Source organism: Pristiophorus japonicus, chromosome 4 (genome assembly GCF_044704955.1).
Source record: "Pristiophorus japonicus isolate sPriJap1 chromosome 4, sPriJap1.hap1, whole genome shotgun sequence".
In the NCBI taxonomy this organism is placed as follows: Eukaryota; Metazoa; Chordata; class Chondrichthyes; family Pristiophoridae; genus Pristiophorus; species Pristiophorus japonicus.
In genome coordinates, this window is record NC_091980.1 from 75104625 (window position 1) to 75128116 (window position 23492).

Sequence of the window (23492 nt, forward strand, 5' to 3'; positions counted from 1 at the left end):
CTGATCTCCCAGGTACACTGGCAGGAGAAAAACTTAGTGGCAAACATTTACACTAAAACAGAGGGCAAATATCAATCACAGTGAAGCCACATCTATATCTTCTGTGTTTTGCTTGAAAGGGTCAAGTGATGTCTCTGAAAGGTTCCCCTACTCTGATGAGTGTATTTGATATCTTCAAAAAAATAAAAATGCCCACGTTAAACAGTTCAACAGAGGAAATAAATAAGCAAATTTTGGTGAATAGTTAAGGGAGGAGGAGAGAGAAATTAGAGATATCCACAAGTTCACTAACATGGAGGGAGAAAGAGACACAGTACAAGCAACCTAAGGAGGTTTTAACACAGGGAGGGAAGAGAGAGAATATGGTCAGTTCATGAGCATATTCTGGGGATGAGGGGAGATATAGAGAGAAATGAACCAACATAGATTACAGCCATTTCACTGCATAGGCTAGAACAAAGAAACTATTGGTTACTTTGGAAGTTTTACTATGAGGGGCATGAGACAAAGATAGGAAACCTGGAACAGCTGTTTCTATTAGCTGCCAATAAATTATATGACAGCCATTTCAACTGTTAATTGGGGCGAGTACATTACTGTGTAGTATCATTCTGCTAGTGCTGTACAAATAGTAACCGTGTACTCTACATGTATTGCACTTCCATCACTGTAGTAATTGTCGGTGAGGCGGGAGTCTGGGGCAGTGTCCAAGGCCTATAAAAAGGCCCAGGAGATTGGAGAGGCAGTCGGTGAGGCGAGAGTCTGGGGCAGCGTCCAAGGCCTATAAAATGGCCCAGCAGGAGATCGGCAAGGCAGTCGGTGAGGCGGGAGTCTGGGGCAGCGTCCAAGGCCTATAAAAAGGCCCAGCAGGAGATCGGCGAGGCAGGAGTCGGGGGCAGCGTCCAAGGCCTATAAAAAGGCCCAGCAGGAGATCGGCGAGGCAGGAGTCGGGGGCAGCGTCCAAGGCCTATAAAAAGGCCCAGCAGGAGATCGGCAAGGCAGTCGGTGAGGTGGGATTCCGGGGCAGCGTCGGAGGCCTATAAAAAGGCCCAGCAGGAGATCGGAGAGGCAGGAGTCTGGGGCAGCGTCCAAGGCCTATAAAATGGCCCAGCAGGAGATCGGAGAGGCCTACCGGTGTTGCTGCAGCAGGGTGAGAAGGAAAAAAGAAGTAGAAAGAAATCGAAAGGTGACATCACAGCAAAGGGGGTAAGTGATTGGTAAGTAGTTTTTCTTTTTCTTTTCTGTATCAATAAGTAACCTTTTAGCCTTGTTGTTGCCAAATTAAGTTTATCTAAGGGTTAAGTCATGGCAGGACAGCTCGGACATGTGTTGTGCTCCTCCTATGTGGGAAGTCAGTGATGCTTTCGGTGTCCCTGACGACTACGTGTGCGGGAAGTGTATCCGGCTGCAGCTCCTGACGGACTGCATTGCAGTACTGGAGTTGCGGGTGGATTCACTCTGGAGCATGCACGATGCTGAGAATGACATGAATAGCACGTTTAGTGAGTTGGTCTTACCGCATGAAAAGGGTACACAGCCAGATAGGGAATGGGTGACCAACAGGAAGAGCAGTGCAAGGAAGGTAGTGCAAGGGTCCCCTGCGGTCATCGCCCTGCAAAACAGATACACCACTTTGGGTACTGTTGAGGGGGATGACTCACCAGGGGAGGGCGGCAGCAGCAGCCAAGTTCGTGGCACCTTCGGTGGCTCTGCTGCACAGGAGGGCAGGAAAAAGAGTGGGAGAGCTATAGTGATAGGGGATTCAATTCTAAGGGGAATAGATAGATGTTTCTACGGCCGCAACTGAGACTCCAGGATGGTATGTTGCCTCCCTGGTGCAAGGGTCAAGGATGTCTCGGAGCAGGTGCAGGGCATTCTGAAAAGGGAGGGTGAACAGCCAGTTGTTGTGGTGCATGTAGGTACCAACGATATAGGTAAAAAAAGGGATGGGGGTCCTACAAGACGAATTTAGGGAGCTAGGAGCTAAATTAAAAAGTAGGACCTCAAAAGTAGTAATCTCAGGATTGCTATCAGTGCCACGTGCTAGTCAGATGAATACGTGGCTTGAGGAGTGGTGCAGCAGGGAGGGATTCAAATTCCTGGGACATTGGAACCGGTTCTGGGGGAGGTGGGACCAGTACAAACCGGACGGTCTGCACCTGGGCAGGACCGGAACCAATGTCCTAGGGGGGAGTGTTTGTTAGTGCTGTTGGGGAGGAGTTAAACTAATATGGCAGGGGGATGGGAACCAATGCAGGAAGACAGAGGGAAGTAGAATGGGGGCAGAAGCAAAATATAGAAAGAAGAAAAGTAAAAGTGGAGGGCAGAGAAACCTAAGGCAAAAAGCAAAAAGGGTGACAGAACAGCCAAATTCTAAAGGGGCAAAGTGTGTTGGAAAGACAAGTCTGTGCCTCAATGTGAGGAGTATTCGGAACAAGATGGATGAATTAACTGCGCAGATAGCAGTTAACGGGTATGATGTAATTGGCATCACAGACACATGGCTCCAGGGTGACCAAGGCTGGGAACTCACCATCCAGGGGTATTCAACATTTAAGAAGGATAGACAGAAAGGAAAAGGAGGTGGGGTGGCATTGCTGGTTAAAGAGAAAATTAATGCAATAGTAAGAAAGGACATTAGCTTGCATGATGTGGAATCGGTATGGGTGGAGCTGCGGAATACCAAGGGGGAGAAAACGCTAGTGGGAGTTGTGTACAGACCACCAAACAGTAGTAGTAAGGTTGCGGACAGCATCAAACAAGAAATTAGGGATGCATGCAATAAAGGTACAGCAGTTATCATGGGTGACTTTAATCTACATATTGATTGGGTTAACCAAACTGGTAGCAATGCGGTGAAGGAGGATTTCCTGGAGTGTATTAGGGATGGTTTTCTCGACCAATATGTCGAGGAACCAACCAGGGAGCTGGCCATCCTACACTGGGTGATGTGTAATGAGAAAGGACTAATTAGCAATCTTGTTGTGTGAGACCCCTTGGGGAAGAGTGACCATAACATGGTAGAATTCTTTATTAGGATGGAGAGTGACACAGTTAATTCAGAAACTAGGCTCCTGAACATAAGGAAAGGTAACTTCGATGGTTTGAGGCGTGAATTGGCTAGAGTAGACTGGCAAATGCTACTTAAAGGGTTGATGGTGGATAGGCAATGGCAAACATTTAAAGATCACATGGATGAACTTCAGCAATTGTACATCCCTGACTGGAGTAAAAATAAAACGGGGAAGGTGGCTCAACTGTGGCTAACAAGGGAAATTAAGGATAGTGTTAAATCCAAGGAAGAGGCTTATAAATTGGCCAAAAAAGCATCAAATCTGAGGACTGGGAGAAAGTTAGAATTCAGCAGAGGAGGACAAAGGGTTTAATTAAGAGGGGGAAAATTGAGTACGAGAAGAAGCTTGCCAGGAACATAAAAAGTGACTGCAAAAGCTTCTATAGATATGTGAAGAGAAAATGATTAGTGAAGACAAACGTAGATCCCTTGCAGTCGGATTCAGGTGAATTTATAATGGGGAACAAAAAAATGGCAGACCAATTGAACAAATACTTTGGTTCTGTCTTCACGAAGGAAGACACAAATAACCTTCCGAAAGTACTAGGGGGCCGAGGGTCTCGTGAGAAGGAGGAACTGAAGGATAGCTTATTAGGCAGGAACTTGTGTTAGGGAAATTGATGGGATTGAAGTCCGATTAATCCCCAGGGCCTGATAGTCTGCATCCCAGAGTACTTAAGGAAGTGGCCCTAGAAATAGTGGATGCATTGGTGATCATTTTCCAACAGTCAATCGACTCGGGATCAGTTCTTATGGACTGGAGGGTAGCTAATGTAACACCACTTTTTAAAAAAAGGAGGGAGAGAGAAAGCGGGTAATTATAGACCGGTTAGCCTGACCTCAGTGGTGGGGAAAATGTTGGAATCAATTATTAAGGATGAAATAGCAGCGCATTTGGAAAGCAGTGACAGGATCGGTCCAAGTCAGCATGGATTTATGAAGGGGAAATCATGCTTAACAAATCTTCTGGAATCTTTTGAGGATGTAACTAGTAGAGTGACAAGGGAGAACCAGTGGATGTGGTGTATTTGGACTTTCAAAAGGCTTTTGACAAGGTCCCACACAAGAGATTGGTGTGCAAAATCAAAGCACATGGTATTGGGGGTAATATACTGACGTGGATAGAGAACTGGTTGGCAGACAGGAAGCAGAGAGTCGGGATAAACGGGTCTTTTTCAGAATGGCAGGCAGTGACTAGTGGAATGCCGCAGGGCTCAGTGCACTTTATAATATACATCAATGATTTGCATAAAGTAATTGAGTATAATATCTCCAAGTTTGCAGATGACACTAAACTAGGTGGCGGTGTGAGCTGTGAAGGGGACGCTAAGAGGCTGTAGGGTGACTTAGACAGGTTAGGTAAGTGGGCAAATGCATGGCAGATGCAGTATAATGTGGATAAATGTTAGGTTATCCACTTTGGGGGCAAAAACACAAAGACAGAATATTATCTAACTGGTGGCAGATTAGGAAAAGGGGAGGTGCAACGAGACCTGGGTGTTATGGTTCATCAGTCATTGAAAGTTGGCATACAGGTGCAGCAGGCGGTAAAGAAGGCAAATGGTATGTTGGCCTTCATAGCTAGAGGATTTGAGTATAGGAGCAGGAAGGTCTTACTGCAGTTGTACAGGGCCTTGGTGAGGCCTCACCTGGAATATTATGTTCAGTTTTGGTCTCTGAGGAAGGACGTTCTTGCTATTGAGGGAGTGCAGCAAAGGTTCACCTGACTGATTCCCGGGATGGCCGGACTGACATATGAGGAGAGACCGGATCAACTGGACCTTTATACATTGGAGTTTAGAAGAATGAGAGGGGATCTCATAGAAACATACAAGATTCTGATGGAACGGGACAGGTTAGATGCGGGTAGATTGTTCTCGATGTTGGGGAAGTCCAGAACCAGGGGACATAGTCTTAGGATAAGGGGTAAGCCATTTAGGACTGAGATGAGGAAAAACTTCTTCACTCAGAGAGTTGTTAACCTGTGGAATTCCCTGCCGCAGAGAGTTGTTGATGCCAGTTCATTGGATATATTCAAGAGGGAGTTAGATATGGCCCTCATGGCTAAAGAGATCAAGGGGTATGGAGAGAAAGCAGGAAAGGGGTACTGAGGGAATGATCAGCCATGATCTTATCGAATGGTGGTGCAGGCTCGAAGGGCCGAATGGCCTACTCCTTCACCTATTTTCTATGTTTCTATGATTTGCAATTAACAATTGCTCATCTTCAATATAAATCCTCAACCTAATATTCATTTTCAAATGGACAGGGAGCTGTGATACCTCCTCTGATCAGGAGATCCATTCCTGTTCTTAAGAAGGCTGTTGTTGAAGAGGAGAGGAGAATAAGTTGAAGCACACCCAAAACACAGATGCCGATTGACATGCTGTGTGCATTTGCTGTTTTTGTTCCACGACTGTTTTGAAAGTAACTTTAAAAACCCTAAAGTAAAACAATTGATAGTGTGGTTGAGCCAATTCAGAACAGATGCTAGCAACCTAAACCAAGCCAGGCCAGGCCAAGTGCAAGCAACTCAGGCCAGGCCAATCAGGGCAGGTGCAGACAACCCAGGCCAGGCCATTTAGGGCAGGTGCAGACAAACCAGGTTCATCTAGGACACTCAGAGCATGTGCAGGCAACCCAGGCCAGGTCAGCAAAATTGCTCATTAAAATGTTATTTCATGTCACCAGACTTCTAGTGACGTCCTTTACATTCCTTGGACAAGGAATGTCTGGCTGAAAGATCATTATGTAGGAGTAGGATAATGAAGAATCTGTATTGCTCTTTTCAAAAATGAAATTTCTGCACAGTCGGCAAAGTCACTCATGATTTTCAAGTGGTGACAATGAGGAGTTGTACCTTTGCTTGGGCCCAGAACAATTCTCGGTTGATTCGTTTCATTTCAATTGCAGCGTTGGTCTTCTGGTATGTCGTGCCCTGCAACAAGAGAACATTTACAAAATAAAAAATCAATTGGCATTGAAAGAAAAGGTTGCTGTTATTGAAAGGCAATCTGCTGTGCAGGAGCTAGTGGGGCTCGAAACTAGTTTCTTTTTGGAATTTACAAGACAGAATAATTAATCATTCGGTTATATCCACAGGCATTTAAGGTGGAAAGGAGAAGCAGAGGCTAAGTATCTCTGGCTCTGCACCCCTTGTGGTTAAATTCAGGCATGAATACTCATACACCCATGTTGCCATGTGCCTGAAGACTGGGTAAATTAATGACTACTGCTTTCGTTCTCGCACGGACTGTCCCAAGATGCAATAAAGTGAATTTTAACACTATATTTCCCATGACACCATGAATTCTCGAGGATCTGTTCATGGACATTTCCGTGTTCTCCATAGGCATCGCCCAAGTTTTACCACAATTCAGGACTGATACCACACTCATCCCATGCCTGCTTAGTCTTTCAGTACAACCCCACTCTTAAGCCCGCCTATTTCCCCAAACTGACTCTCCTAAGCCTTGCCATTCTTATTAACCTCACACCTCGCAATATCCATTGGCTATATGCAGCAAAATACACTGCATTCTGCCATCTTACCCACAATGCCCCACTGTCAGTCTGCCCTATATTTGTTTGGGTATGAAGATGACAGATTTATTTATTTATTTTAAATTGTTTACTTTTAAGTTAATAACATTATTTAATATTTTCAGTCTTCAACTGAAAAGCAGTTGACAAGGTAACTACTGTCTTATTCCCTGTGCATTCACCACTTCCCTTGCATCACCTCCAACACCCCATATGATAATTTATCATTACTCACTACTGGACCCAACAACTCTTCGTCCTCTTTCAGGTGCAGTCGGCGCAACACTGGGCTCGAAACGTGCATTGTGCCATTGGTCAGCTTCTGACGAATAGCAGTCGAGTCTACATCCTCGGGACTGCTGGCATTAACAATAACATTTGCCCCCTGTTTGGAGATAGCAAAGCAGAGAAAGGATAACAGAGAAAGGGCAAACGAGTTGAAAATTCTGTGCAATTTTTTTTGAAACGCCCTCACCCTCCATTTTCTTTCCTTTTTCCCCTCCTCTCCTGAATGTGCTGATTCTTGCTGGAGAATGGCTCCATGGGTGCCAGCAGCCCTCCTATACTTTACCCAAGTAGTCATTCCTCACATGTAAGCCTTGACAGAGAGCATCAGTCGGCTATTCACATGGAGGACATTGCAGCAGAGTCCAGGCATCCATATTCATGCAGTTCAGAAAAGATCACTGCATAACAAGTGGAAGCTGGAACCGTAGCAGCTTCCGCATTCCCCACCCCCACACCACCCAGTTCAAGTACAGTGATACCAATTATTGTGCCCTATTGTCCTGACTGACAATAGCTAACTTAGCATTGACCAAGGATTGGCCATAAGATTTCCTGGTCTTTAAAGGCATGCATTTTTCTTGGCCAGTCATTGCGGCACTCTGAAGGTTTCCAAGACTTTTAATTATTCATTAAATTATATCTAGATTTTTCCAATGATCAGAATGACTTGGGGTATTTTTACATTTGGTGCATCTTTAGTTTATGAATCTGTCAGAATAAGAGGGCAGATTCCACAATGCAGTGTGGGCAGTTGGTGAACGGACTTTGATCTCCTTCAACCCAAACTACAGAAGCAGGAAATGTAAAAGTGCCATAGTTGCTGAAAGGAACAGTTTAAGAGCAGTATATTTCCACTGATCGAACAGGTCATTGCCAATCACTGGACTCAATCCAGGACAGTCTATTCTCACATAACAAAGGATGATCTGAAGTACAAGAAGCACACTTGCCTGGAAGAAGTCTGCGATTGTGGGTACGTGACTAGCACAGGTACATTTTCGATGATCATCAACATCCTCACCCACCTAAAGAAAACAGAAAATGAATAAAAGCCTCGCTAAAGCTTTGCTTAAACTGAGGTACGCAGCTTCAGATATAACACGAGATGAAACGGAGTTAATGTCTCAGCACACTCTCATACCACATGCACTTCCGTGAAACACTACCTTCTGGAAAGGTCTGGACCAGTTCAAGAAGCTGAAACAAGGATTATTTGGGGGATTATACAGAGATTACCTCATCATTCCTGAATGGCAGACAGGAGCTGCAGCATGGATTATCCTTGAGGTTGTACTGGGAACAACAGTTCCTCATATCCAGATGCAGACCGGGAAGCTAAAGAAAGCTTTATCCTTCGGACTGTACTGAGACAGTTACTCGGATTTGACTGGCAATGGGAAGAGCTGCTCCCAAAGTGGGGGGAGTGAAAAGGAATGTAGTTGTAGTCTGGACAGTATAGTCCGAGGGATAGATACTGTTTTCTGCAGCCACGACCAGGAGTTTCAAAGGTTGTGTTGCCTGCCCGGTGCCAGGATTAAAGACATCTCCTCTCGGCTGGAGAAAAACAAGGAGTGGGAAGGGGAGGATCCAGTTGTTGAGGTCCATGTAGGGACCGACGACATAGGTAGAACTAGGAATGAGGTTCTGCTGAGAGAGTTTGAGGAGTTGGTGTCCAAATTAAAAAGCAGAACCTCAAAAGGTAATAATCTCTAGATTGTTACCTGAGCCACGCATCCATTGATATAGGGATAAGCAGATTAGAAAGTTAAATGCGTGATGTGGGAGGCAGAGGTTGTGCTTCATGGGGCACTGGCACCAGTACTGGGGAAAGGGGGAAAGGGGAAGCTGTTCTGTTGGGACGCACTCCACTTGAACCGGGCTGGAACCAGGGTCCTGGCGAATCGAATAACTAGAGCAGTAGATAGGGCTTTAAACTAATGAAGGGTGGGTGGGAGGATTCAGGAAAGAGTAAAGTTAAAAGCAGCAAGAGAAATCCCAAGGCTCTAGAGCAGAACAGAGTTTTGGGTAAAAATAAACAGAGTAGGTCAGAAGGGACAGAGAGTAACAAAGGTAATAGGGCATTACTGACTAAGGTAACATCAGGAAAAAAATAGCAAAAAGTTAAAGCTAAAGGCACTATATCTGAATGTTCAAAGCATTCGCAACAAAATAGATGAATTACTACCGCAGATAGAAATAAATACGTTTGATCTAATAGCCATTACGGAGACGTAATGACCACGGTTAGGAACTAAATATTCCAGGATACTTAATTGTTAGAAGAGATAAATGGAAAGGAGGAGGGGTAGCCCTGATAATAAAGGATGGGATAAAGATAGTAGCGGGAAAGGATCTTAGCTCGGAAATTCAAGAAGTAGAATCAGTTTGGGTGGAGCTAAGAAACAGCAAGGGGCAGAAAACATTGGTGGGAGTTGTTTATAGGCCTCCAAACAGTAGTGGTAATGTAGGGCACAGTATAAATCAGGAAATTAGAGGTGCATGTAACAAAGGTAATACAATAATCATGGGGGACTTTAATCTTCATATAGACTAGGCAAACCAAATTTGCAGTAATAGTGTGGAGGACGAATTCATGGAATGTATACAAGATGGTTTTTTAGATCAGTATGTTGAGGAACCAACTAGAGAACAGGCTATTTTAGATCTAGTATTGAGCAATCAATGCGAAAGGGTTAATTAATAATCTTGTAGTAAAGGGGTGCTTTAGGAAGAGTGACCATAATATGACAGAATTTTACACTAAGTTTGAAAGGGATTTAGTTAAATCTGAAACAAGGGTCTTAAATCTAAACAAAGGAAACTACGTGGATATGAGGGGAGAGTTGGCTAAGGTAGATTGGGAAACTACATTAGAAGGTATGACGGTAGACAAGCAATGGCTAGCATTTAAAGAATTAATACATAACTTCCAACAAACATACTTTCCTTTAAGGCACAAAAACCTCACAGGAAAAATGATCTAACCGTGGCTAACAAGAGAAGTTAAAGATAGTATTAGATCAAAAGAAGAGGCTTTTAAAGTTCCAAAAAGAGCAGGAAGCCTGAGGATTGGGAGGAATTTACCATTCAGCAAAGGAGGACCAAGAAATTGAGAAAGAAAAAGGAAAATAGAATATGAGTGTAAACTAGTGATATATATAAAAACAGATGGTAAAAGCTGCTATAGGTATGTAAAGAGGAAAAGGTTAGCAAAAGTAAATGCGTGTCCCCTACATGCTGAGACAGGAGAAATTATAATGGGGAATAAGGAAATGGCAGAGAAATTAAACAAATACTTTGGGGCTGAAATTCAGCTCCCCAAGAAGGCTCGTTACTGCTGGATTGTGGCGGCATCGAATGGCCACTGCCAGCCAAATTCAGCAGGGGTTTTTTTTCTGGCGGTCCCCACTTCCGCCCCACTGCTGCCGAGCAGCCGTGAGTGCGCCACCAGTGCGTGCACCGCTGGGACCCCCCACCTCCCTCGAAATTCAGCTTGAAAAATATTATACCCACCGAGCGCTGCTCCCGACAGCTTTTTCTGTCGGTGCGCCTTTCATTCCCTCGGTGAACCCTGGTGGCCCTGTGGCCATTATAGGCAAGGGACTAACGCCACGGCCGGCATTTTTTTTTCCAGCCGACTTCCATGTCAGTCGGACTATTGTGCCCCCTGATTCGGCTGGGCCGCCAATAGGCAGCCTGGTGCCCCCTCTTGGGTGCCAGGCCACCGGCCCGGCCAAAGCCCTCCCTCAGTGGCCAACCCTAAATAATCGCCGATTCTCTCCCCTTTAAAGGAGGGGAGATATGTGGCGACACAGATGCGCAATGACGTCACCACCGCTTCGCTGCTGAGTGACAGCGACGGAGAATCCATCCCGCCTACACTTCCGCCCCTCACCAGCACTTACTGCCACACTTCTGCCCCCATTATGACAGACTTCCTGGCTGCTTAAAAAAACCCGACAAAGTGCTGAATTTCGCGAAAGAGGCGACCTCATCCGAGACGGCGGTAAAAGCACTTTGAAAATGGTAGATGCGCCAGGTTTCCGGTGGGGCTCAATTTCGGCCCCTTTGTGTATGTCTTCACGGAAGAAGACACAAAAATCCTCCCATGAAATAATGGGTCTAGCGAGAATGAGGAACTGGAAGAAATTATTAGTAAAAAGTACTGAAGAAATTAATGGAACTGAAAGGCGATAAATCCCCTGGACCTGATGGCCTATACCCTAGGATTTTGAAAGAGGTGGCTATAGAAATAGTGGATGCATTGGTTGTCATCTTCCAAAATTCCATAGATTCTAGAACGGTTCCCGCAGATTGGAAGGTAGCTAATCTAACTCCGCTATTAAAGAAAGGAGGGAGAGAGAAAATAGGGAAGTACAGACCAGTTAGCCTGACATCAGTAGTAGTGAAAATGCTAGAATCTATTATTAAGGACGTGGTAACAGCGCACTGAGAAAATAATAATAGCATTGGGCAGAGTCAACATGGATTTATGAAAGTTTTTTGAGGTTGTAACTAGCAGAATAGATAAGAGGGGACCAGTGGATGTGGTGTATTTGGATTTTCAGAAGCCATTCGATAAGTTGCCACACAAGAGGTTATTCAACAAAATTAGAGCTCATGCAATTGGGGGCAATATATTAGCATGGATTGAGGATTGGTTAACGGACAGAAAACAGAGAGTAGGAATAAACGGGTTATTTTCGGATTGGTAGGCTGTAACTAGTGGGGTGCCGCAAGGATCGGTGCTTTGGCCCCGGCTATTCGCAATCTATATCAAATGATTTCGATGATGGGGACCAAATGTAATATAATCTAAGTTTGCTGATGATACAAAGCTAGGTGGGAATGTAAATTGTGAGAAGGATGCAAAGAGACTTCAAGGGGATATAGACAGGCTAAATGAATGGGCAAGAACATGGCAAATGGAATATAATGTGGAGAAATGTGAACTCATCCACTTTGGTAGGAAAAATAGAAATGGCGAGAGATTGGGAAATGTTGGTATTCAGAGGGACCTGGGTGTCTTTGTACACGAATCATTGAAAGTTAACATGCTGGTACAGCAAGCAATTAAGAAAGCAAATGGTATGTTGGCCTTTATTACAAGAGGATTTGAACACGTGTAAATGGGCCGAAATTCAGCCTTCCAATAAGGCCTGTTATTGCCGGAAAGCGGCGGCTACGTAGCGGTGTCGAATGGCCGCCGATTTTCTGTGGAATAGCTGCTGCTCGCGAAATTCTCCTCAGTGGTTTTTCCGGTGGTCCCCACTTGCACCCCACTGCTGCCAAACCTTCCAAAGTGCATCTCCCGCAAAACTTACCTTGAAAAATCTTGTGGCCATCGCTCGGTGCCCCCGACAGTCGGTACACTGTGTTTGCACTGTGTAAAATGGCGGTGCAGCCACCATTAAAGGGGAGGGTGCACTGCTGCGGCTGCCATATTATTTTTTATTGTCAGCTGACTGGCAGGTTGGCCCGACAATTATGCCCCTGGGTTCGGCCGGGCTGCCAACAGTTGGGGGCCAGGCCACTGGCCTGGCCAAAACCCTCCCCGATGGCCCAGTGGACCTAACTAATAGAATCGCAGAGCTCGCAGTGGCCCTCCTCTTTAAGTGAAGGGGAGAGACGCTGATGACTGACAGCGCGGATACTCTGCCTGCCCCCACTTTGACCGACTTCCGCGCCGCTGGGAAAAAAAAAGACAAAGCTAAATTTCGCGCAAGAGGCCACTGCATCGGTGAAAACAGCTGAAACATGGTAAGTGCGCCCCATTTCTGATGGCAGGACAACTGCGCACTGGACCCTACATGAGGAACATAACAGGAATGGCCCTTGACCCTACGTAAGATACATAACAGGGATGTGCACTAAACCCTACATGAAGCATATAACAGGGAAGCTTTACAAAAGGAGTGCTGGAGAAATACTCAATAAAATGTAAAATGACATAATTCTGCTCAAATATCCAGTTATGTCTAAACCAAACATGCTCATCTACTGAACAACTTGAATTTACATTGCATCCTTAACATAGAAAAAAAATGCTAATTGCCGTTTCATAGAGGCATAAGGAAAAATTGGACTCCAAGCCAAAGATGGAGCTTTTCGGAGGGGTGATTAAAAGCTTGATTTAAGGAGGTCTTAAAAAAAGTGGGGGAGGTGGAGTAGGGTTTTAGGGCGGGATTTAAAGAACATGGACCCTAGGCAGCTGAAGGCATGGTCACCAAAGGTGCAGGGATGGGGGATGCGAGAAAATTAAAAAAAAACTGTCATATGAATGGAGATTTCAGAGGATGGAGGGGTGATATAGTGATGGATGAGGTCACAGAGATGTGGCGAGAAGATCACAAAAGTGAGAATTTTAAATATGAGCCAACAGAGGGCTGGGATCCAATGTATGTCAGCAAACACAGGGGTGATGTAGGTGTGGGATGTGATATGTGCAACAAAAATTTGAATGAGCTGAAGTTTATGGATGCCAATTGAGGGACGCTGATCAGGAGAGCAGAGTAACCAAGTCTGAAGGCGACAAAAGCATGAATGAGAAGGCATCAATTGGAACCTGCAGCAGGTAAACCACAACTCCGAGCCTTTTCTAGTGGTAAAGTTAATATTAATTGTTGGATTTTTACATCCATTGAATCACCACAGTTAGACGTACCCAGTTTATCAGGACATATTTGGGCAGTCCAGAACCAGAGTCCTTGATGCTGCAGAATCCATACATCACACTTTGGTTGTCAAACTTTGTGGCAATTTCCTGCAGACCGCCAGCTGAACAATGAGAAGGAAAGACTTGTCAGAGACATTAAGAGCACATGACATATGCTGTTTATGTTTAAAACTGCTGAATCATTACAGTTTACAATGGACTTTCCCCAGTCATACATCCACCCTTGGAATAACATGATATCAGCTTGAAAACGAGATGCATCAAAAAATAGGCAAAAATGTACACGTGAGGGATTAACTCATCACTCCCCACATTTATCTCCCAATTAATGGCCTGGCCAGGTAGAAAGCAAAAGTTACCTAGAACGATCTGTGTTCCGATGCCAGGTACAAAATTCAGCAGGTAACATGATATGTTGGGTGATGAAGGGCTTTACTCCCACCTAGAAAGCTAAAATCTAATGCTCAGCATGGTCAGTTTCTCAGCTGTATCCACTTTGGATGGGCAAGTTAGATTAGCACAAATCTCACTATAGCTACAATGTGTTCCAGTGAGACAAACACTGATTTGCCAGTGCAAAACATTTCAGTAGGGGATGGAGCCAGGTGAAAAGAGAAGACATGTTGGCAGCATACATTACAGTTCCAGGGGCAAGTGGCCAGAAAGAGGGAGGATGTTACAGTTCAGGCTTTTTAAACAGTGGCCTTTTTAACGGTTGCACCAGGCTCTCCACGAGTAAGCCACACCCCTTGTGATCAGAGTGTTTTACCTCTTTGGTTGTGTAGCCCAAGGTTAACAAAGACTATTTTACAGCAACTATGTGCATTGGACTTTGCATTGTATTCTCATTACGTCTCCTCTCAATTCAAATAGCGAGAGAAGAACAATACTGCCATGCGTATGCTCAAGGGTAGATAATGTGTAATAAGGGAGTTACTTTCCCTTTTCAAACTCCTAAAAACGACAAACAAACTGAAATGGTCTTTCGATGCAGACAAGAACATAAAGATCTTTAATCCTTCAAAAACATTTAGAACAGTGAAGAGAATTTCCAATTTGAATCTTGTGTAATATTTGGGTTGTCAATGATCTTTTCCCTGGTTTCAGAAACTGCGCTTAGCAGCAAAAACTTCCAGTTTATACATCGGAGCTGAAATTGCCACCTCCACCCCCCCGGACTATGAGTAGACCCACTCACCGGTATTGAAGATTTTGCTCCATCCCAATCCATGAGGCAGAGAATAGAGCGATTTTCAGATTTTCTTTTTGGTCAGGGCGGATGTCGGGACGGCTGTGAGGTAGAAGTGCTGTTGGGTCGAGTCAGCCGCCACGCCGAGTCATCAGTTAAAGGGGAGGACTGCTATGAGCTCTGCATGGAGTTTACTTATGCCCACTGGGCCACCAGGGAGGGTTTCGGCCAGGCTGCCTGTTAGTGGCCCGGCCGCCCCGTGGCCACCATTGTCGGGCCGACCTCGGAGTCGGCCGACAAATAAAATAAAATGGTGTCCACGGCAGTACACCCTCCCCTTTAAAGGCAGACACGCCGCCCAGGCACACACAGCTTCCCGCAGAGGAAAGCTGTCAGTGGCACCGACCGGCGGCTGCTCCACTCCCGCGGGGCAATTTCCCGCACGGGGTGGAAAGCAGGTCTCTGCTGGTCGGAAGGGGGATCGACGCATGCCCGACAGGGCGGCAGCATAGGTGGTGCAGAAACCTGTTCCCGCTGCTCCCGGCCTGGGGGCAATTTAGGACGGGTCAGCCCATCCGTCTGTCCCTGGTCAGTGAGGCCTATCCGCTCCAGTACCGCCTGCCGGTAATGGGCCTTCGGAAGAGGAGCAATTTCGACCCCATCAAGTTTTGCTTTAAAGCTGGTTTCCCAGCTGAATGTGCCAATGCCAACCAGCCTAAATAAACACATTCACAATGAAGCTTCACTTGCTCAGCTAGTTTGAGATCAAAGAGCTCTGTATTTCAAGCAGTTAATCTATAAATGCTAAAATGCACTTCCATATCAACAATATCAAAAACATTTAACAATACAAAATCTCAGATATCCATGTAGAACGATAAGGTTACAGTACAAATTCAACTGACTGGCAAAATTTTAAAGGTTTTTAAACAATCTGATCAAGGCTATTTGCATTTCAACCATTAGCAATCCACAAACTAATTTAAATATAGATCAAAGGGAAATTCTTTAAGACATCCAAGAGGCACAGCTGGATAATGCCATTTTAAACAGAAGATCCATTGCCATCTAAAGCTATTTAAGCCTAACAAGGCAAAATCTCCCAGTGAAGTCATTAGAGGCTGTTCTCTCAGCATGTTGCAGTGGTAGTGGGGGGGGGGGGGGGGGGGGGGGGGAAAGAGAGGAAGGAGAGGGGCTGCACTCTAAATAAAAGCTGAAGTCAGTCTGAGCTGGTGTTTGACAGCCTCGAGTTTTACAGCAGATGGTGTATGTCAGCCTAGATTACATTATTGTAAAAATTCATTTGGGTTCACATAGTAACAGTGAGTCTGAAAGAAAATCTCTTAATATTACTATATTAACGCTACCAGTACGCCTTGACTGTTGTTTTTCTTTTAAAACAGTAAATACAACAACAACTTGCATTTATATAGCATCTTTAACTTAGAAAAATGTCCTAAGGCGCTTCACAGAATGGAATCTTTGACAAAAATTGTCACTGAGCCAAAGGAGGAGATATTTGAAGGGATGGCTAAAATCTTAAAGGGGAGGGTCTTAAAGCAGGAGAGGGAGATGGGGTGGCAGTAGGGATTAGGGAAGGAATTCCACAGTTGTCTTAGATGTCTGAAGACGCACCTGCTAATGGTGGGGCGAAGGGAGTGGAGGAAGCACACGAGGCCAGATTTGGAGGAAGAGTTCTTGGAGGGTTGTAGGGCTGGTGGAGGTTACAGAGATGGGGAGGAGTGAGGCCATGAAAGGATTTGAACTTGAGGATGAGAGATTTAAACTCGAGAGGATGGGGGACCCAGGAACCAATGTAGGTCAGTAAGGTCTGGGTTGATGGGTGAGCAGAATTTTGGATGACCTGAAGTTTATGGAGGGTCGAAGCTGGCCAGGAGAACAGTGGAATAGTTGAGAATGGGGGGTAATAAAGGTGTGGATGAGGGTTTCTGCAGCAGATGGGCTGAAGCAGGAATGAAGACAGGCACCATTACAGAGATGAAAGTAGGTGGTCTTTGTGATGTAGATTATGGGGCTTGTATATCAGCTCGAGGTTAAATAGGATGAGGAGGTTACAACGGTCAGCTTCAACCTGAGACAGTTTCTGGGGAGGAGATGTGGAATTGATGGCAAGGGTACGGAGTTTGTGGCAGGGGCTGAAGATGATGGATTCAATCTTCCCAATGTTTAATTGGAGGAAATTACAGTTTGTTGAGCAAGCAGGTTGACAACAGAGGCAGTGGAGAGGTCAAGGGAGCTGTTGGAGAATAATGTCACTGAAGGGCAGCCATGGATAGAACAAAGGTGAAAGTGGACGAGAACAAAGGTGAAAGTGGACGAGAACATAATGGAAAGGATACGAGGTAAGAAGCTAGTTTGCGGTTGAAATCACCACAAAGTTGCGAACAGTTTGTTTTAGTCTGAAACAATGGCTAGAGAGAGGGATGGAGTTAATGGGAAGGGATGATGTTTGAGCTGGGAGTTGAAGATGGTGGCTTTTGTCTTCCTATTGTTTAGTTGGAGGAAATCCAGGATAAGTAGTCTGACAGTACTGATATAGCAGAGAGGTCGATAAAAGTAGAGCTGGGAATCTGACCCGTGTCGTGTGGATTATGCTGCAATATTGATTGGAAACTTTGTGATTTTCAGTAACATCACCAATATTCTTTAATGCAGCTTCATCATCTAGTTACTCCTTTTCACTATGACACACAAAACAATCTTTGCCTGAGCCTTTAATGATTTTCAGCTGAAATCGACCATCTCAGTACAGGGAGGGCTCAGCATGGCAGGTAGTGTATAGTGAATTCAGGCACAGGTCAACAGGAGATCAGCTCTGGCTGATTTGATGGCACAAGTTGAACTAACTGTTTGGATAAGATACTTAGGGGTGCCTCTGTTCCCTTTCATTGCTCACAGCAGTTATCCAAAACTAGGTTTAATGTTAATGTCTGCATCTTTGGCTATTATATTTAACCATCAATATTTTAGACCACATTCCTGTTCAAATAGATTTAGCTTCGCAGCCTCAACAAATGCTCTTTGGACAGCAGTTGAAGTGGAATTCGTTAATAAAAGGTATCTAACACCTTCAGCCTAGTGTTTTACACAGAATTTAAAGCAACAGGCCATTCGTCCCAACAGATGTTTATGATCCACACAAGAGGGCTGCGATTTCTCCACATGCAGCGGGATCGACGCGGCTGGGGTAGGTGGAGTGTTGGAAGCCCGCTCCCGACTCGAACCCGCCCTCTATCCTGAATTTTGCCATGATTGGGTTTGTTAAGCCCGCCCTGCGGGCTTCCCGGCCAATTAAGAGGAAGCTGGTCTGATGATGTCAATTGATGACGCGTCATCAGCCAGTTTCCTTAAAAGGACCATGCCCATAATAATTTTGACAGTTCTTCTGTCACTCTCCTGCAGCATTGAACAACTGCAAACACTGAACAGCACTGCACAGAGGTGCACAGCTGTACCCAGGCTCTCCCATTCCCATGGGTGGATGGGACCTCCCCAAGACACAAACACAGTCTGGTTGCACATTGTACAGGATGGCACAAGCAGGGACGTCATCAGGAGGACCAGGTTGCAGTGGCGCAAACCGTTTAATGATCTCAGTAGATCACGAAACGTTACTGCAAAGCTACGCATAACCTCATCCTGCTGTACCACTCATCACATCCCCATCACTCTGCCTTCCCTACTCTATCCCTACATATCCTTACTCACCTCCATTCATCCCTCTCGCTCTCTGTCTATCTACATTATCAGTTCCCTATATCACTAGTCACCCCTCACACTCATCCTCATCCTTGTCCAATCATACCAACTAACACCACACAAGGATAGGCACTTGGGTCCTTTAGCCAATGTTCATGTATAGTTAATTTTGATGTATTGTCAAATATTGAAATCTTTATTTTCAGCACTTTGCGCTCTTGAACAGAATTGTGAGCACCTTTGGAAGTGGCTTAGTGAGTTGTAGTGAATGGTGAGACATAAGGATACCCCTTGCAATGGTGATGTGTGTGAAAGGAATGGGTTGGACATTGCAGGGATGCTTTATGGAGCTGGGTTGGTGGCAACCTGGTGCATCATGTGGTAGTCAGGGTGTACAGCATGAAGTGAAGTAAATATGGCCATGGATGTGGTCGGATGTGGTCGGATGCTGATGGCCTGTGTACTGTGCAGCATCAGGTGATTGCGGAGAAGGTTGGTGTTGTTAGTAGTGATGCTGGTGTGTTTAGTGATGTTGGTGTTGGTGCTGATCATGGTGGGATTCTGAGGATTTTTTTTCAAGGGCACTGATGCTGCTGGAATAGATGGCAGAGGTTGAGACGACAGAAGCGATCTGTCAATGGTGAGAGAGGTTTCTCCAAGGAGGTGACAGTGGATAGAGAGTTCACTGCAAATACTTCCAAAGTGCGTACAGCTCACAAACCTTTTCTAAAACCTGAAGGCTTCAGTTTCTGACGTTGGAAATGTACAGCTGTGAAATGGTAGCGTTTATACACTTCTGCAGCTGTCAACTAGCTAAAGCAATAGAGAGTCACTGAGAACCAGATTCCACTTACCTGGCGTGAAACCCGAGGGACGGCAAAGCTGTCAAAAGGTTGGTAAAATTGTAGTGCCTGCTTTTAAGTCTTTTAACTAGCATTTAAGTACTTTTTAATGATGTTAATTACTTGTTCCGCTGCTTGCTGTCGGATCAGCTATCCGAACGCAAATCTGACAGCTGAGAAACTCACATGGAGGCGGGTTCAGAGCAGGATCCCGATCCGCTGTCAATCAGAGCCATTTTGACAGCGGGCCCGCCTCCAAACCCGCACTCACAGGGAAGATTCCGGCCGAGATTTGCCTCAACCACTCAATGTGGTAGTGAGTTCCACATTCTCACCACTTTGAGTAAAGAAGTTGGTCTTGAATACCTTATTGAATTTATTTTTAGACTGGCCATAAACATCTCCTCTACATCTACCCCATCAAACCCTGACATAATTATAAAGCCCTCTATCAGGTCACCTCTTAGTCTTCTCAAGAGAAAAGAGCCCCAGCCTGTTCAGTATTTACTGATAGTTGTACCCTTTCAGTTCTGGTATCATCCTTGTAAATCTTCTTTGCATTTTCATCAGTGTTTCTATATCTGTTTTGTAATATGGAGACCAGAACTGTGCACAAAGTACTCAAAATGTGGTCTAATCAAGGTTCTACATAACTTCTCTACTTTTCAATTCTATTCCTCGAGAAATTAACCCCAGTATTTTGTTTGCATTTTAAAAAAAATCTGTGTTGCTACTTTGTGATCTGTAAATCTGTGTCTCTTTGCACCTCTCCCCATTTAGACGCATAGGGGGGAGAAATTCAGGAGTGCCCTGTTTGGGGCACTAATCTTTTAAAGTTAAAAAAATTAGCACCAGGCGCTAAAGTTTTCATACTTTTAAAACATTTGCCATTTGTGCTGCAGGAAGAAAGTGGAGTGCTAAATCAAGCACTCCACTTCCTTCCTGGAACACAAAAGGCAGCAGGCGGGGCGGCACAATAGGCCGTGCAGCGGTGCCGCCGCATTGGAAGGCTCCTTCCCTTCCTTAAAGGGAAGGACCATCGCTGTAGGCTCTGCAAAAGAAGGACTTACCTGGACACCGATGCCAGCCACGATCCAGACCGATCAACCCGGTGCAATGTGGCAGGGTGCTGGGCTGATCGATCGCGGAGGAGAAATCTGGAGGAAAAAAAAATCAAAGAGAGCAATGGGAATTTTTTTTAAATGTAACTTTTTTTTGCTTGTCTTGGCCATCTTGTCTTTAAGCATCGCCCATGAAGTGCTCACCTCCCGATCAATGCCTCCTGCAGCTGCTGGTGTTTTCGCCTGGGCAGGGGGCGGAACCGAAGTTCGGGTCCGGGGCGATGTGCACAGCGATGACGTCATGATCTCTGGGAGAAAGAGTTCGGGGCGCAATGCCGTACCAACACTGCAAACCTCCCGCTGAATATGGCGGGAGTCGATCTCCTAAGTGGTTAGTGCCCTGTTATTACCTCCCCAGAGACGATAACAGGAGACACTAAGGAGGCCAATTTCTAGGTCATATTTTCCAAGGAGTAGGTGGCCTCCATATTCCTCCTACCAAAATGTAGCGCCTCACATTTATCTATATAGAAATTCATCTGCTATTTACATGCCCATTCTGCAAGTTTGTTATCATCTTGTATTTTGTTGCAGTCTTCCTCTGTATTAACTATACCCCCAATTTGGTGTCATACACTAATTTTGACATAATACTATCGATTCCTGAGTCCAAATCAATTATGTAAATGAACAACTGTGGTCCCAGTGGAATACCATTTCCCATCTTCCTTCAGTCTGAGTAACTACCTTTAACCCCTACTCTATTTTCTGTTTTGTAGCCAGTTTGCTATCCATTCTGCTACTTGTCCCCTGACTTCACCTTAGTCATGAGTCGACCTTATCAAAGGCCTTTTGAAAGTCCATATATATTACATTCACTGCATTACCCTTGTCTACTGTTTGTTACACAACTTATATTTATATACTGCCTTTAATGTCCCAAGGGGCTTCACAGAAGTGTTATAAGACAAATAAATTGACACCGAGCCGCATAATGAGAAATTAGGGCAGATGACCAAAAGCTTGGTGAAAGAGGTAGGTTTGAAGGAGCGTCATAAAGGAGGTAAGAGAGGTAGAGATGAAGATCAGTATCATTGAATACATCTAAATAACACTAGAAATATGACGCAATAAATACTTGCAAAAATCAATACACTGCTATATTGATACAGTATTTATTTTTTATGAGTAAGGTTACAATGCTGATCATATTTTAGCAAGAGGTAACTGTTAAACTCATAATAAATGGTCAGACCGAGTACTGTGTGAAATGAGCAAGTGTGACCTTAGCTCCTTTATTGTCGTTCCAGAGTGCAGGTACCTCGAGGGCGGCCTGCTTATATACTGTACTCCTAAGGGATGCTGGGATCCCTTGGGACTCCAACAGGTAGACCATCTGGTGGACAGGTGTGATGCAGGTTACAAGGTTACAAGAAGTTAAATACATAACAGTAACTACCAGATTGCTGATGGCAATAAAGTAGCCAGGAAAACCAACAGCGTAACTTCAAAGATGTTGTTGTTATGTTTCGGGTTGTTATATTTCCAATAAGTGAGCCTTGCTTCCTGGAAACCCGAGTGGGTGGCTGTAAAATTCAACTCTGACGAGGGTGCAAAACACATAGTAACAGATCGGCTTGATTATATATCCCGCTCAAATTTCCTTTCTATCAAATTCATGCTTTGCGCCACCGTTGAAGTTGAATTTTTTCTCCAATATCTGGTAATGTAGCATTGACTAGGCATTAATCAGAAGAAACTGTCATTGTAGTTAGCTAACTGGATAAGACACAAGCCTTCTCACGTTCTCTGACACTTTAGAAAGTGGAAAAATAAGCAGGTTATCAGATTGTGGTGCGTGCTATAAACTACGGAACAAGTTAATTAAAAGTAACAGATAAGTAGCAATAGCCAATGAAGTGGCGTAATAATGCACCATTTTAAAGAACTTTTAGTTCATGCTCCCTCCTCAGACATAAGAACATAAGAAATAGGAACAGGAGCAGGCCATACGGCCCCTCGAGACTGCTCCGCCGTTCAATAAGATCTGATCATGGACTCAGCTCCACTTCCCCGCCCGCTCCCCATAACCCCTTATCGTTTAAGAAACTATTTCTGTCTTAAATTTATTCAATGTCCCCAGCTTTCACAGCTCTCTGAGGCAGCGAATTCCACAGATTTACAATCCTCAGAGAAGATATTTCTCCTCATCTCTGTTTTAAATGGGCGGCCACTTATTCTAAGATCGTGGCCTCTAGTTCTAGTCTCCCCCATCAGTGGAAACATCCACCTTGTCAAGCCTCCTCATAATCTTATACGTTTCAATAAGATCACCTCTCATTTTTCTGAATTCCAATGAGTAGAGGCCCAACCTACTCAACCTTTCCTCATAAGTCAACCCCCTCATCCCTGGAATCAACCTAGTGAACCTTCTCTGAACTGCCTCCAAAGCAAGTATATCCTGTCGTAAATATTGAAACCAAAACTGCACGCAGTATTCCAGGTGTGGCCTCACCAAAACCTTATATAGCTGTAGTAAGACTTGTGCAAGACAAGAACAAAATGCTACACTTGGCTAATTCCACTGATAATACTAAATGTGGATAAGTGGCCATACCATAACTCGTGTGGGTACTCATGATATCTTGCGGAGCTCCATGAGAATATCCGCGCAGGCCTGTGGTACAGTGAAACAATTCTCAACCTTACCTCGGTAGTAGCACTCTCCATTCTCAGTCAGAAGGATGTGGGTTCAAGTTCCACTCCAGAGACTTGAGCACATTATTTAGGCTGTTAACATCATTGCAGTACTGAGGGAGTACGTACTGAATTGTCAGAGGTGCCATCTTTTAGATGAGACATTAAACCAAAGCCCCGGTGGATGTCAAAGATTCCCTGGCACTATTCCAGGAAGAGCAGGGAATTCTTTAAGTGTTCTGGCCAACATTTATTCCTCAACCAACACTAAAACTGATTATCTTGTCCCTTAGCTCAATTGCTGCTTTACAAGTTGGCTGCACATTACAACTGTATTTCAGTGGCTGGGCAGCACTATTTGCAGGGAAAAAGGGAATAAAATATTTACCATTCACAGTTGAAT

General features: G+C 44.7%; 1 protein-coding gene across 1 annotated transcript in view; it reads right to left on the reverse strand.

Moving 5' to 3' along the window:
- The window catches only part of LOC139262094 (drebrin-like), a 262722-nt gene that overhangs the window by 33357 nt on the left and 205873 nt on the right, over positions 1-23492 (reverse strand). Inside the window, exons 3-6 of the mRNA XM_070877247.1 lie at positions 13569-13681; positions 7855-7929; positions 6852-7001; positions 5934-6011 (exon numbers count right to left, since the gene is read on the reverse strand). Of these exons, the coding sequence (XP_070733348.1) occupies positions 5934-6011; positions 6852-7001; positions 7855-7929; positions 13569-13681 (416 nt within the window). The remainder of the gene's footprint in view (positions 1-5933; positions 6012-6851; positions 7002-7854; positions 7930-13568; positions 13682-23492) is intronic.